Source organism: Heteronotia binoei, chromosome 13 (genome assembly GCF_032191835.1).
Source record: "Heteronotia binoei isolate CCM8104 ecotype False Entrance Well chromosome 13, APGP_CSIRO_Hbin_v1, whole genome shotgun sequence".
NCBI classification, from domain to species: Eukaryota; Metazoa; Chordata; class Lepidosauria; order Squamata; family Gekkonidae; genus Heteronotia; species Heteronotia binoei.
In genome coordinates, this window is record NC_083235.1 from 21,018,603 (window position 1) to 21,033,920 (window position 15,318).

The 15,318-nt window shown below is 45.1% G+C and overlaps 4 protein-coding genes across 4 annotated transcripts; 2 read left to right on the top strand and 2 right to left on the bottom strand.

Annotated features, from left to right (window-relative positions):
- Positions 1–2,549: 2,549 nt before the first annotated feature.
- Positions 2,550–2,918, bottom strand: LOC132581008 (histone H4). Its single transcript, XM_060252025.1, has one exon. It carries the CDS (start codon positions 2,916–2,918, stop codon positions 2,607–2,609), a length of 312 nt encoding a protein of 103 aa, XP_060108008.1. The 3' UTR covers positions 2,550–2,606.
- Positions 2,919–3,362: 444 nt separating this feature from the next.
- Positions 3,363–4,534, top strand: LOC132581007 (pseudouridine-5'-phosphatase-like). The gene has a single exon (XM_060252024.1). It carries the CDS (start codon positions 3,363–3,365, stop codon positions 4,062–4,064), a length of 702 nt encoding a protein of 233 aa, XP_060108007.1. The 3' UTR covers positions 4,065–4,534.
- A 5,600-nt stretch (positions 4,535–10,134) lies between these two features.
- Positions 10,135–10,713, bottom strand: LOC132581104 (histone H2B 5-like). The gene has a single exon (XM_060252163.1). It carries the CDS (start codon positions 10,594–10,596, stop codon positions 10,216–10,218), a length of 381 nt encoding a protein of 126 aa, XP_060108146.1. The 5' UTR covers positions 10,597–10,713; the 3' UTR covers positions 10,135–10,215.
- Positions 10,714–10,936: 223 nt separating this feature from the next.
- LOC132581986 (histone H2A type 2-C-like) lies at positions 10,937–11,501 on the top strand. Its single transcript, XM_060253500.1, has one exon. The coding sequence runs from the start codon at positions 11,046–11,048 to the stop codon at positions 11,433–11,435; it is 390 nt and encodes a 129-aa protein (XP_060109483.1). The 5' UTR covers positions 10,937–11,045; the 3' UTR covers positions 11,436–11,501.
- Positions 11,502–15,318: the final 3,817 nt, after the last annotated feature.

The following is a 15,318-nucleotide window of genomic DNA, read 5'->3' on the forward strand; positions in this document are numbered from 1 at the left end:
ATTGTAAGGTCCTCCATTCTATACAGCTGCGATGGCCAAACTTGCTTAATGTAAGAGCCACATAGAATAAATGTCAGATGTCTGAGAGCCGCAAGACATGAACGTCAGATGTTTGAGAGCCGGGAGGGAGGAAGGAGATGGAGGGAGGGAGAGGTGGAAAGAAAGCAACTTTCACTTTAGCATTCTCCAAACTGCCAGCTGGCTTGGAGAAGTGATTGAAAGAGACAAATGCCTTCTCCAAGCTGGCTGACAGGGTGGTGGGGGTTTGGAGAGCCACACATTATATATGAAAAAAACACATGTGGCTTCTGAGCTGCAGTTTGGCCAACCCTGCTATATAGGATAGACAGGATTGTAATCTAGGCTCAGGATGGATGGAGATGCAGGAGGCATGCCCTGCCCTCATGGTGCTAAGATGGAGAAGGGCTGGGTAGAGAAGGTGTCAGCCTGGAAAAAGATTATCTGTGAGCCGCAATCTGCCCATCAAATGGGTAGCAGTAGAAAGGAAGGATGGTGACAGTCCTGACCTACCTATCTGAGTCTCTATAATCCCCCTTTGTAGTCTGTGGCTAGGAGACAGTGCAAAGTCTTTCACTTTTAATAAATGCATCTGTGGGGCACACTTAACCCTTCTCTGTGTGGCTGTGCATCACAGGGGATGAGCAGCAGTACTGGGCAAGGAGAATTTCAGAGAATCTTCCTTCTCTGCCCTTTTCATGGTAAAAAAAAATAATACATTTATCATAGTGAAAATTCTTGAGACAGTTTCTAGCATCTTCATATATGGAAACCTCAGAGGTGCTTCCATGGAGTCCCAGAAGATACAACACAAAAAACAACTAAGGTGCAGAAATTATCCCCCCAAAAAATTCATGGTAGGGCTCTTTTCCCCTTTGATAACTGTGCAGAAATAAAGCAGATTAATACTTTCTCCAACACATGGATAGATTGATGGGAACTCATCAGCTGAATTTCTCCCTGTTGTTCCTATACTGTTAAATGTTTAGGATTGCCACAAGAGGGGAAAAAGAAAATGATATTTCTCTCCCAAGCATCACCTCTACTAATACCAGCATATGAGGGTAGAATAGAATCATAGTTAGAAGAGGCCTCCAGGGTCATCTAGTCCAACCCCCTGCACAATGCAGGAAATTCACAAATATCTCTCCCCACCCTCCACATACGCACCCAGTGACCCCTGCTCCATGCCCAGAAGATGACAAAAACCTTCCTTGCCAAACTGACCTGGAGAAAAATGGCTGCCTGACCCCAACATGTCAACCAGCACTTGTCTAAGCATGTAAGAAAGGGCCACAAGAACTAAGCACTGACACAGCCCTCCCTGCCCTCCTCATGATCTGCCTAATTCACAGGATCAGCATTGCTGTCAAATGGCCATCTAGCCTTCAGCATCTTCCTAAGAGTATCATTGTCTTCCAGAGTTTTTTTGTCTTGTTAAATAATTCCTTGAGTACTGTTTGAAGGACTTTTGTTTCGTAGGGTCGATTTGTTTAATGAGATGTGGACTGAGTAACTTACCAGTACTTTGCTACTGCTGGAGACATAAAATTTGAATGTTTTGTATTAATAGAGTCATTGCATATAACTTCACATTTACTGTTGCACAATACATATAAAGTTCACTGTGATATAAGATACTGAATTGTATGAGGAGCGCATTTTCCTGTGTTTTATATAGCTAAGTCACAGGATCTTCATTGCTGTCAGATGGCCATCTAGCCTGTTTAAAAACCTCCAAGGAAGGAGAGCCCACCACCTCCCGAGGAAGGCTGTTCCACTGAGGAACCGCTCTAATTCTCAGGAAGTTCTTGTTATTCCTGTGGGTCCTTGAATCTTCATTATGTTGCATGTTAATTGCTGCTCACTCTCTACCTATATAAATGGACTGGTAGTTTCCATTTCAATGTATCCAAAGCAGCATGCATGCACACAAAAGCTAATACCTCAAATAAAACTTTGTTGATCTTAAAGGCGCCACTGGACTCAAATTTTATAATGTTGCATCAGCCCAACACAGCTACCCGCCTGAATCTATCTTCGGTTTCCCTTTTGTGTGACTTCACTGGCTGTAACCAATCAGATCAGAGACAGGCAAACAAAAGACTCAAGGACAAAGGCTACTAGGAGAAACGTTAAGCAACTAAATACCAAGCAGGGAAATTAATTTCTTTGTCCTGGAATGCGTTATCTTCTAGGCGTTTTTGGAATTTGGTTTGTTAAATGCACTGATCGCCAACCCAAGGCTAAATCATTTATTCGAAATTAAAGAGAAACGAACATTTAGCTGTGCCTGCAAAGGACCACAAATTTAGCTGACTTTGCTAGCAAATCACTACAATCAAGAAAGGCAGCTATGCATGACTTTCTGTAGTAGTAAAGAGGAAAAATCCTGTAGCATTTTAAAGACTTAAAATTCACGGTAAGCGTTTTAAGCTTTTATGAGTCACCGCTCATGTCTTCCAATCAGTGGACTGCTTTACATCCGAACAAATTTATAAAGAAATACAGCTCTTTTATTGAGAAGGTGGGTGGCCCTTAAAAGGGCCTTTTAGATGTTGAAGCTTTGCGCTTTGTAGGTTTTTAATTTAGCCACCGAAACCGTACAAAGTACGGCCCTGGCGCTTCAGAGCGTAGACCACATCCATGGCAGTCACGGTCTTCCTCTTGGCATGCTCGGTGTAGGTCACAGCATCCCGGATGACGTTCTCCAGGAAAACTTTCAGCACGCCGCGAGTCTCCTCGTAAATCAGCCCGGAGATACGCTTCACACCCCCGCGCCGAGCCAAACGACGGATAGCCGGCTTGGTAATCCCCTGGATGTTATCTCGGAGAACTTTACGATGGCGCTTGGCGCCACCTTTACCAAGACCCTTCCCTCCTTTGCCACGGCCAGACATCTTCAACAAAGACTCTCTCAACCGCACCGAAGTGGTTTCAGACGCCGGCAACCCAAGTTTATATTGCTTGAGGTCCGACCAGAGTGAAGACTGAGCAGTCAGGCAGCGGAAACAGCTGGTTTTGCGCCAAAGCGAGCAGGTTCAGCGATTCAACCAATCCACGACGGAGGTGTTTCAAAAAGACCAATCAGCTATCAGCGTTTCAAACGCAACACTTTGGCGCCTTTTCCTTTTCTCCTTGAGCCTGCGTAGAAAGGTGACCTTTGAATCTTGCAATGTTTGGGCGCTTGGAACTGCTGTTATTCTGCACCACACTAAATGAAAAATATTGAACTTCCTGTTCCGGTAACGTCTATATTGGGGTTTTTCTTCTTTGTGGGGTGACGAAGAGCTGTGGCCGAGGAACTACCCTTCTGTTCTTGGGAAGTGGCTTAGGGTAGTGCAATGGCTTCGCCTTCCTGTAGCCCTCCGCCTTTCCAAGCCGTCACTCACCTGATCTTCGACATGGACGGGCTGCTATTGGACACAGAACGGCTTTACACGATCGCTTACCAAGAGATCTGCCAGCGCTTCGGCAAGACTTACACCTGGGATGTGAAATCCTTAGCCATGGGCACGAAAGCCCTGGAGGGAGCAGAGATTATCCGGGAGGCTCTGGATCTCCCTATCACCAAGGAAGAACTCTTGCACGAGAGCAAAATCCAGCAAGAGAAGCTGTTCCCCACCGCCGCCTTGATGCCGGGGGTGGACAGACTCGTCCGGCACCTGCACAGACACCAGGTCCCCATCGCGGTGGCCACCAGCTCTTCCCGAGCCAGCTTCGACATGAAAACCGTTCGCCACCAAGACTTCTTTCGCCTGTTCCATCACATCGTCTTGGGGGACGACCCCGAAGTGAAAGCCGGCAAGCCCCAGCCAGACGTCTTCTTAGTCTGCGCCCAGAGATTCAACCCACCAGCCCGGCCAGAAAAGTGCCTTGTCTTTGAAGATGCGCCCAATGGGGTCCAAGCGGCGCTGAACGCTGGCATGCAAGTAGTCATGGTCCCGGACGAAAACTTGAACAAAGATCTCGCCAAGGGAGCGACCCTGGTGCTCCAGTCCATGGCAGATTTCAAGCCCGAAGCCTTTGGTTTACCGCCCATTTGATGAATGCCTGCTGGGTTTTGCTTTGTTTTTGCGTCTTATTGATTTAGTTTTCCTTGATTTGGGGTGGGAAGGCTTTTTGGGGGGGAATTCAAGAGCTTCACGACCCCTATCAAAATCATACGTTACGTTTTATAAAGTTTACCAGATGACTCGTTTATTCAAACCCAAGAAAGCTCACTGGAAATAAGGATGGGCTACAAGTTTAACAGACTTTTGGTTCCTTCTTTAAAAAGCGTAGCCCCCCAATCCCCCGCTTTTAATGGGTTGATGAGAACTGCATATGTTGTGTTGCCTTGTTTACTATACACACGCCATAAAATAAATATTCAAAACCTCTTATCTATGCTTTAAACCTGGAAAAAAGAAGAATGGGGGGGACCCATGTGGCTGAAACACATTTGGTTTTAATGTAATTTCTCCAGTATAAATTATTTATAATGCAATAAAGTTTTGTAAATTTCACATTGCAACCCATTAACGTTTATCTTAGTAGGCCTTTTTTTTAAAGTCTCTTGGTTACCTAGTTTATATAGATTGAAGCTAGATCCAAGAGGGCAGCTGTGTTGGTCTGAAGCAGTTGAACAAAGCAGGAGTCAAGTTGCACCTTTATAACCAACCAATTTTTATTTAGAACGTAAGCTTTCATGTGCTGTTAAGCACACTTCATCAGACAAGGAATCCAGCACAGTGAGCAAAGCCATACATAGCTGAGCAGAGCCATACATAGCTGGTAGGCAGTGGCCCAGAATGTACCATGTTGCATTCTGGGCCACTGCCTACCAGCTATGTATGGTTTTGCTCACTGTGCTGGATTCCTCGTCTGATGAAGTGTGCTTAACAGCACACGAAAGCTTATGTTCTAAATAAAAATTGGTTGGTCTTAAAGGTACAACTTGACTCCTGCTTTGTTCTAGATTGAAGTATTACCTTCCTGTCCTCCCTCCCTTCCTTCCTCAGACATCTGATGTTTATTCTATGTGGCTCTTTACATTAAGGAAAGCAGCTCTCAAACATCTGATGTTCATGTCATGCAGCTCTCAAACATCTGATGTTTATTTTACATGGCTCTCACATTAAGCAAGTTTGGCCACCTCTGGGCTAGAAGTTCCCCAACAATTCAGCAAAAGCTTTGTACCATGGGGTTATCGGTCCCTGGACTTAAGCCAGGGGGCCAGTTGATTTTAATCTTTTCCCCAAAATTGTATTTAAAAAAAAAAAAGATTACCACTTTTGAGCTTGCAACCATGTAATAAAGTACATACAAAATGCTGCAAAAACTGCCTGGTCTTTTCCCTCCTCCCCTCCCTCTCTGCTGATTTCCTACTTAGCCATGCTGTTCTTTTATTTTTCTTTTCTTTTTTTACAAAGGAACAATGAATAATTGTAGCAAAAGAACAATTGTATCTTAACTAGGAAAACTTTCTCTTGAACTTGCTTCTTAAAGATGATGAATGAGCACATTGGGGAGGGTTGTGGCTGTGGAAAAGCCTCTGCTTGGCATGCAAAAAGTCCCAAATTCAATCTCTGGCATCTCCAGTTAAAAAGGACCAGGCAGGAGGTGTTGTGAAAGACCTTATCTTGAGAAACCGGGAACAAGAAGAGGGGAAGAAAAGCAGAACCCAAACAATCTGAATTAAGAAGATATTGGATTTATATCCCGCCCTCCACTCTGAATCTCGGATCGGCTTACAATCTCCTTTATCTTCTTCCCCACCAACAGACACCCTGTGAGGGAGGGTAGGGCTGTGAGAGCTCTCCCAGAAACTGCCCTTTCAAGGTCAACTCTGCAAGAGCTATTGCTGACCCAAGGCCATTCCAGCAGCTGCAAGTGGAGGAGTGGCAAATCAAACCCATTTCTCCATGCACTTAACCACTACACCAAACTGGCTCTCCAAAAGGTTAATTACCACAATGTGAGGATCCAGTAATACCAATAAAATGTACAGCAAAAATATTATCAAATATAGCAACATACATGTCTTTCTTACAAAATAGATAAAAACAGATACAGGCTCAATAGTCACCTCAAAAACACATATATTTCACATTAGCTCCAACACAATAAATATTGGGGAAAGGAGCAATCAAAAAATGATGTTATAAGAAATCTCAGTGACTCGAGACAGGGATATAATACAGGGGCCTCATTTTCAAATATCTTCTGCCTGGTCTTCAATTATGTGTCTTTATCTCTCACTGGCAATTGGCTCCAAATGACATGTAGAATACACTTTCCTTGAACCAAGCAAGAAAGACACATAACTGAAGACACAAGTACATGACCCGGGCAGAAGGTATTTAAAAATGAGGCCCCGGTATCATACCCCTGCCTTGAGTCACTGAGATTTCTTATAAAATCATTTTTGATGGTTGCTTTCCCCAGTATTCATTATACTGCCTGGAACAAATGTGAAATATATATGTCTGACCACTGAGGAAGGCCAAATTGGCCAAAACGTGTAGGGTCTGGGTTGCATATGTTTTCTGCTTGATAGACAGGGCTTTTTTTGAGCAGGAACACACAAGAACACAGTTCCGGCTGGCTTGGTGTCAGGGGGTGTGACCTAATAGGCAAAAGAATTCCTGCTGGTTTTTTCCCACACAAAAGCCCTGTATGAAACAATGGTGATGTCAGGGGGTGTTATACAAAAAAAAAAAAAAAGCCCCATTGATAGCTATGTGTGGTTTTGTCCTGCTCTGAGCCTACCAGGCCTTGAATTCAGCAAGAGCTTGGCTCCTGAACCTTTCTGACGCCCGTCTCCTCCTCCTCCACTGAATAGTAGGTGCAGCTGCATAACAATCCCTTGATTAGGAGAGCAGGCAGCCAGCCAGCCACCAGGGGCTTTGCCATGCCCCCAGCAGCCCTCATTAAACCCTGGAGAAGCCTGCACCACCCTTTCTCCTCTTCTTATGTGATTTCGGGTGGTTTGTTGGCCTTTTGACTGGGGGAGAATGGTGAAGGAGAGCCCCAGGTAAACAAGGCCTGCTTGGGTTGGCTGGATCTCTAGCCAGCCCAAGCAGGCCTCGCTGGCCCAGGGCTCTCCTTTCTTGCATTGCATTGCTTTTGGCTTGTCTGGGGCGGCATATGCTAATGAGTTATGCTAATGAGCTCCCCCACCAATTTTTTTTTTCAAAATGACCCCTGGAGCCTACTATTGGGCTCATATCTATTTTAAAAGCTAATTTGTAAGAAATACATGTATTTTGGACTATTTTATAATATTTATGTTGTGCATATGTAATGGATATTATTTGGCCCTTATGATTGTGGAAATGAACCTTTTGGTTTCTTAGACATCAGCTTGAGACCAGGAAAACCTTTGACAATACTGACCTTGATGAACGGATTGTCTGATTCCATATAAAACAGTTTTGTGTGTTCACTGTACTCAGCTCCAAGGTTTAGAATGCCATGCTGTTTAAAGTATTTTGACTAAATTCTGTGTAATTATTAAGCTGTCGAGCCACAAAGGTCTCAACACCAGTAGGGCAGTTACACAACCATGTCATGAAGGGCGGGGGGAGGGGGAAGATCCTTTTTAAGAAAGGTATATGAATGCCAGTATTTATTATCTTGCATCGAAGTGTTGCAACTATTAAATAAACTCTGGAAGAAAACAAAAAGTCTTGCTCTGTGAAAACTGGCATGCGCATATGCAAAACTACCCCTCAAGACGGTCTTCCTTTGCATAGTTGAAATCTGTTCTTTTCAATGGCAAACAACCAGGAGTTTCACAATCAGAAGGGTACTTTGCTGTTCTTCATTCCTTACTTCAAGTACCTACTCGTACAGACCTTGGTTCCAGGGCAGGGTTACCAGGTTTGACTCAGGAAATATAATAATAATAAGTTATTATTTATACCCCGCCGAAGCAGGCTCAGGGCAGGTGGGGAGGGCAGGGTATAAATAAAAAATTATTATATTTGGGGACTTTGGGGTTGGAGCCAGGAGCAAGACAGTGGCAAACAGGATTAAACTCCAAAGGGAGTTCTGACCATCACATTTAAAGGGACTGCATTTATTTTAAATGCTTTTGGAAATAATGGAGGATAAGGGCACCTTCTTTGGGGGCTCATAAAATTGGACCCCCTGGTCCAATCTTTTTAAAACTTGGGAGGTTTGGGGGGATTTTTTAGGTCAGGCACCAAATGTTATGCTTAAAATTTAGTGCCTCTACCTCAATAAACAGCCTGCCCAGAGCCCCAGATACCCACAGATCAATTCCTAGTCTCCATAGGGTATAATGGAGTGCTCAGCAGACATATTACCAATCATCACAGCATTGAAAGTGTCTCTTTGGAACTAGAGAAATAATAGCTGAACTTTGAGCTCCGTTGAGCCACTTTGATTTCTGTTTGATAATTGTTTTTGATCAGTTCCAATGAATTGGCTATATAAAGTATTCATGTGCATTTGTTTCAAAGTTTGTTAATTTCACAGCGTTTTCTTTCTAGTTTACCCCACCTAAGGATTGGCAACTCTATTCCAGGGAGTGGGCTCAAGTATTTTATTTTCATAAACAGCAAAGCTTGCAGAAACGGTGAAGGGTAGTTAATAGTGTGCTGGATTTTGCCAAGGCTTAGATTTAAATCCCTGTTTAATTCCAAATCTCAGTGAGTGGAGTAGAGCAATACAGCCAGGCCTACTTTACTGGGGTGTTGTCAGAATAAAATGGAAGAGGTTGTGGATCTTTCAGAGAACCAGATATGATGTGATTTTAATGAATACTAATCCAGAAATGGAGGATTCAGTTTGAACTCAATTTTAGAATTTTGGCACTGTTTACAGCATCTTTCTCTGCTTTTGAGCTATGTAAAACAGAATTTTGTACCCAGAAGTGAACAACGCAGTCACATCCATGCGAGACTCCAGACATAACTTCCAGATGAAGTTAAAAGTCCTGGGCAAATATGCCATCCACTGTGTCACTTCTCAGAAATGTACACACACAAATCTGGTATTTCCAAAGCTTCATATCATTTCTCATTTGAACTCTTGATACTCCCCCAGCAAAGACCCTTGTACTTTTCTCTCTTCCCAAATACTTCTGTTCTTCCGCTCCCAAAATACCCATTCTTTCTCTCTCCCCACCCCCATTCTTGATTTCATAACACTTTTTAAAAAAATGTTCCCAGGAACAGTTAATACAGACCATGTGCTTATGATTGCTGCATAATATACCTAGGATATTAATAATCCAGTGTTAGATTTAGGTGGGTAGCTGTATTGGCCTGAAGCGGCAGCAGAAAGTTTGAACCCAGTGGCACCTTTAAGACCAACAAAGTTTAATTCTGGGTATGAGCTTTCGAGTGCATGCACACTTCTTCAGATACATGTATCTGAAGAGTCCTTGCACGTGAAAGCTCGTACCAGGAATAAAACTTTGTTGGCCTTAAAGATGACACTGGACTTAAACTTTGGTCTGGTTCAGTACTGGAATGGAAACAATACAGTACATTCCCCCAGCTTCGATATGCGCTGTTTGTAGCAAAATATGCACCAATTCAAAGAAAGGCAACAGGTACAGACTGGTCTTTTAAAAATAAAAAGCCGCAAGCAGTCCTATCGTGCTGCCTACTCCGAAACATAGTAGAAGGAACCTGCAGTGAAAACGATACTAGTTAACACTTCAGAGCTCTTTTTCATCAGTGCAGTCCCATATGCAGAATTACTCCAGTTAAGCCTACTGGTTTCAATAGACTGAGACTGGAGCAATTCTGCATGAGATTGTCCTGTACTACATTGCTGTTTCCCCCGGCTATTAGCTCCAATGGGCGGAGGTGGGAGGATATAACTCTCAATCTTGCCTTCTATTGCAAGTAAAGGTAGGCCATAATGCAATCAAGTGAACACACATCCTCTTTTAACAGTGAAAAGACCCTTATTTCCTAAGAGGACAGCAGAGCGGGGAAAAACTTGAAAAATCGCATTGAGTTTTAAAGATTTATTCAGAAAAGCCCCAACACCAGGCTAAAGGAACGTCCCTTGACGAAACCCCCGCATGTAGTGCTGTAAGTTTATTCATAAAGCATCGAGATCAGAGTCACTGCAGCCTTTTATGAAAAAGTGGGCGGCTCTGAAAAGAGCCTTTGCGGGTTTTTTTTTTTTTTTTGCTTTTTTTCTCCACCTCCTCGCGAAGCGACAGTCCGCTTACTTGGAGCTGGTGTACTTGGTGACGGCCTTGGTGCCCTCGGAGACGGCGTGCTTGGCCAGCTCCCCGGGGAGCAGGAGACGCACGGCCGTCTGGATCTCGCGGGAGGTGATGGTGGAGCGCTTGTTGTAGTGGGCCAGGCGGGAAGCCTCGCCGGCGATGCGCTCGAAGATGTCGTTGACAAAGGAGTTCATGATACCCATGGCCTTGGAGGAGATGCCGGTGTCCGGGTGGACCTGCTTGAGGACCTTGTAGACGTAGATGGAGTAGCTCTCCTTCCTGCTCTTGCGGCGCTTCTTGTCGCCCTTCTTCTGGGTCTTGGTTACGGCTTTCTTGGAGCCTTTCTTGGCGGCAGGCGCAGACTTAGCCGGTTCAGGCATCCTGCAGGAAACGCTTCGAATCACAAAGACAAGCAAAGGCCTCCAGCAGCTTCCAAACCACTCCCAACCTCAGCGCGACTGAAGAGCGACTCCGCCGTGCCGCTATTTAAAGCCCCTTTATGCAAATGAGGGCGCCTGAGCTCTCGACATTTGATTGGGTCCCCCGCCTTCTGACGTCCACGCCGCGGCGCGCGCACATGCAAATGAAGGGCGCTCGGGCACTCCAGTCTCTATTGGACGGCTGCAAAATCTTCTCCTTGGGTTGGTGGCGCTCAGAACCCCGTTTGGTCATTGGCTGCAAAAGACCTAACGCCCGTTGCAGCCAATCAAAAGTGCCCTTTCTCAGCTAGCATAAAAAGCCCCCGATTCGGCGCTTAGTAATCATTCGCGGTTTTGGTTTTTTTTCCTGTTGCTGGGCAAGGTTGCGTTGAGGAGTTGGTGGCGCCGTCATGTCTGGACGCGGCAAGCAAGGGGGGAAAGCGCGGGCGAAGGCTAAGACTCGCTCTTCCAGAGCCGGTCTCCAGTTCCCCGTCGGCCGCGTCCACCGGCTGCTGCGCAAAGGCAACTACGCCGAGCGGGTCGGCGCCGGGGCGCCAGTCTATCTGGCGGCAGTGCTGGAGTACCTGACGGCGGAGATCCTCGAGTTGGCCGGCAACGCGGCTCGGGACAACAAGAAGACCCGCATCATCCCGCGCCACTTGCAGCTGGCCATCCGCAACGACGAGGAGCTCAACAAACTCCTGGGCAAAGTCACCATCGCCCAGGGAGGCGTCCTGCCCAACATCCAGGCCGTCCTGCTGCCCAAGAAGACCGAGAGCCACAAGGCTAAAGGCAAATAAAATCCTTTTTAACCCCAATAGGAAGCTCCTCCTTCTCTTGAACCCAAAGGCTCTTTTCAGAGCCACCCACAATCTCACCTAAAGAGCTGCGACTCTGCTTAAAAAGTGTTTTCTCTGATTGCTTTTGTTCCAGACACCCTTGAAAAAGCCATATTAACTTTTCAAGAATCAGTCTTAATGTTTCCTTTATTTTTGCTGGCAAGAAATTGACCAGATGGTTAATATCCGGGAAATGTCTTGGTTTTTCTATACTTTTGCATTTCCTAGAAACAATTTGCTGTTCCATATGGTGGTGCGAAGCAAATCGAGCAGCTCTGGCTGTGCTCGGAGAAAATCCTTGTTAGTATCGAAAAATCCGTATACTGGGAGCTACGGTTGCCAGCCTCCAGGTAGGGCCTGGAGATCTCTCATATTTCCAGCTGGCAGAGGTCAGCTCCCCTGGAGAAAATGGCTGCTTGGAAGGGTGGACTCGCATACTTTGCAATGCTGATGCCCCTCTCTCCCCCAAACCCTGCCCTCTCCTGGATCCACCCCTAAAGTCTCCAGGTATTTTCCAAGGCAGCCCCTACTGGGAACCAGTTCAGAATGACTGATGATCCCTTGAGGGGCATTAGATAGATTGCAGGAAAGTATGGTTACCAGAGGGTGCGATTGAAAAGGAACCTCCCTATCCAGAGGCAGTAAATCTTTGATATTCAGTAGGAGGTAACATATCGAGGGTCTCTATGTGCTGTTTAACCGGTTCTCCTGGACAGCTGGTTGGTCACTGTGTGAGCTAGATGGACTACTAATCTGCTCCAGCAAGATTAGGTATACTGCTTTGGGCTCTTTCTGTATGCTTCTGTTGCTCCATAAAGTTTCCAGACACTGCATTTTATAAGAACAAAGTTAGAATCCAGTGTCACCTTTAAGGCCAATTAAGTTTTATTCAAGGTTCTAAAGGTGCCACTGGACTCTGACTTTGTTCTGTTGCTTTAGACCAATACAGCTACTCACCTGGATGCATTTTATTAGGTTACTTTATGCACCTGGGTCTTTGTATCTTTTACAAGCATTCTTTTGCAAGATTCCTCCTTCCTTTCATTGGGGGATAGAGGTTCAGAGATCACTATTCCTACTTGTGTCTGGAAAAGGAAACTTTGATTCTTGAAAACTATTTTTTTTAAAAAATCTTCAAATACTTGAAGGGCTGTCATCTAGAGGATGGTGTGGAATTGTTTTCTGTGGCCCCAGAAGGTAGGACCAGAACCAATTACCGGTAGTTGAAATTAAACAAAAGAGTTTCCGCTCAACACTAGGAAGAACTTCCGGACCATTAGAGCAGTTCCTCAGTGGAACGGGCTTCCTCGGGAGGTGGTGGACTTTTTCCTTGGAGGTGTTTAAACAGAGGCTAGATGGCCATATGATGCAACGTCACCCCAAAATTGGAAACAGCTGGTGCTTGCACAGGGGACTACGTTTTTAGATGACCATCTGACAGCAATGAAGATCCTGTGAATTTAGGGGGAGGTATTTGTGAGTTTCCTGCATTGTGCAGGGGTTGGACTAGAAGACCCTGGAGGTCCCTTCCAGCTCTATGATCCTATTATTCTAAGCTGCCATTGGGTCACAGCTGAAGTCTGGCCACCCCATGAGGTTTTCAAGGCGAGAGAGGTTCAGAGGTGGTTTTGCCATAACCTGTGTCTGCATCCTGACCCTGGACTTCCTTGGTGGTCTCCCATCCAAGTACCAAGCCAACCAAGGCCTATTTTGCGTAACAAGAGATCTGATGAGGGTGGGCTAGGCCAACCTGGGCAGGGCCCTGAAAAGTTATACACTGAAAACCATTTATTTATTATTTACGTTATATTTATATCCTGCCTATTTTATGCAGATTCAAGGCGGCTAACAACATAAAATACACATAAACAATAAACTGAAACAATCAGATAAATTGCAATGGTGTTACTTCAAGCATATAATATTTCCTTTCTCAACATGTACAGATCCTACTTAGGCAGTTAGTACTAAAGTGCGATAGATCCAGAAGTGGTGGCAGCCCTCTCCCAACATAGCGTATTGGCCTCTAATATAACTATTCCAACTGTGGAGCAAGAAGTGCTACCCTCTGAAACGATCTGCATGTTGTTCGCTTTATGGTGCCCTCCCTTTAAAACACCCAGGGGAGCAACAGAAGCATACAAGAGAAGCCCAAAGCAGTATACTTAATTTTGTTGGATCAGACCTATTTCGCACTAGACTTTTAATCCTGGTTTAGCCCTGTCCTCAAGCTGACATTCTACATTAAAATAAGAGAATCATAGAGTTACTTTTTCTGATTCTGGTGTAGAATGTCAGTTTGGGGACAGGAGTAAACCAGGATTAAAGGTCTAGTGCGAAATTTGTCTCAGAGGGGTGTGTTTTAGGTCTCCATTTTATTTTCACAACTATCCTACAAGGCTGTGTCCCAAAAACCAAGCGATGCATTTTTAAAACAGAGCAGAAGTCTGAGCACTTCTCTAACCATGATACTTTCACAGCCACCCCATTCAGAAGCCTGTAAATCAATGGCACGTTACAGCAATACCTTATTCCAAAGCTTCTATTGCATGTGTTTGGTTCCTTAAAATCATTGCAATATCTTTCCTGAGGAAGAGTTTTGTGGAACAGAGAAAGTAAGTCCACATATTGATTTGAGTTCAGTTAGGGGTGCCAGCCTCCAGGCAGGACCTGGGGATCCTTTAGAATTACAGCCCATCTCCAGACTATACACAGATAAATTCCCTGGGAGAAAATTGCTGCTTTGCAGGGTAGCCTTGATGGCATTGTGCCCCACTGAGGTCCCTGTCCTTCCCAGGCTCCATCCCCAAATCTCCAGGAATTTCCCAGACTGGAGCCGGCAACCCTAACCCCCACCACAAGCCTTTGGGCCTGTAATTCAGTAGCACCTTAGAGACCAATAACATATTCAGAATATAAGCTCTCCAGAGTCAAAACTATTGTCAGATAGGAGATAGATAGCTAGAGCAGGAACACACAGGAATGCAGTTACAGCTCATTTGGCGTCAGGGGGTGTGGCCTAATATCCAAATGAGTTCCTGCTGAGCTTTTTCTACCAAGAAAAAAATCCCTGTATGAAACAATGGTGACATCAGGGGGTGTGGCCTAATAGGCATATGAGTTCCTGCTGGGCTTTTCCTACCAAGAAAAAATTCCCCGTGTGAAACAAAGGTGACATTAAGGGGTGTGGCCTAATAGGCATATGAGTTCCTGCTGGACTTTTTCTAAAAAAACAAAAAGCAAGCCCTGGTTACATGAGATGTTATATAGTGATATTTTACCATTTAAAAACTAAAACTATCCCTCTAGAATGGCTAACAATTTAAAGGGATTTGTATCGTAAATCAGAGCTCGAGGAGGAGCGAGGTCATTTTTTTCATCCAATCATTTCGCAGCGCGGGATTTTCAAACCTCTTTCTTCTTCCCAGCTCCGCCTCTTGAGGTTCATTAAAAACAATCAGGCTTCTCTCCAAGTCGTTCAGAATGGGTCACTCCCGCAAGCGCAGCTGCCCGGGGCCATTGGGTGGAGACGGGGATTATTTCCCCGGGCTGAGATCTTCCCGAAATATTTCTGCGGGAACTGCTGCCTTGGATACACGGAGGCGGTGTCCCGGATACGCGGGCGGGGATAGGAATGTCCAACTGAGATTTATTTCCGTGAGTGTCTGATATGCAGCGGGGGAAAAAAACAAGCGGCCGACTTCCGAAATCACGAGATTATTTTATTTTTAAAAGCACGAATTTGGCCAATTTGTGGGTCTGATTTATCTGCCTCCGCGCCCCTCTGCAGGAAAGCTTCCTTGACCGAAATAAAACACCAAATAGTTACCCTCCCCCAGTTAAG

What these genes read in the sequence shown, in the direction of transcription:
- LOC132581986 (XM_060253500.1), top strand. Translation starts at nt 11,046, where the DNA reads ATGTCTGGACGCGGCAAGCAAGGGGGGAAAGCGCGGGCGAAGGCTAAG.
- LOC132581007 (XM_060252024.1), top strand. Translation starts at nt 3,363, where the DNA reads ATGGCTTCGCCTTCCTGTAGCCCTCCGCCTTTCCAAGCCGTCACTCAC.
- LOC132581008 (XM_060252025.1), bottom strand. Translation starts at nt 2,918, where the DNA reads ATGTCTGGCCGTGGCAAAGGAGGGAAGGGTCTTGGTAAAGGTGGCGCC.
- LOC132581104 (XM_060252163.1), bottom strand. Translation starts at nt 10,596, where the DNA reads ATGCCTGAACCGGCTAAGTCTGCGCCTGCCGCCAAGAAAGGCTCCAAG.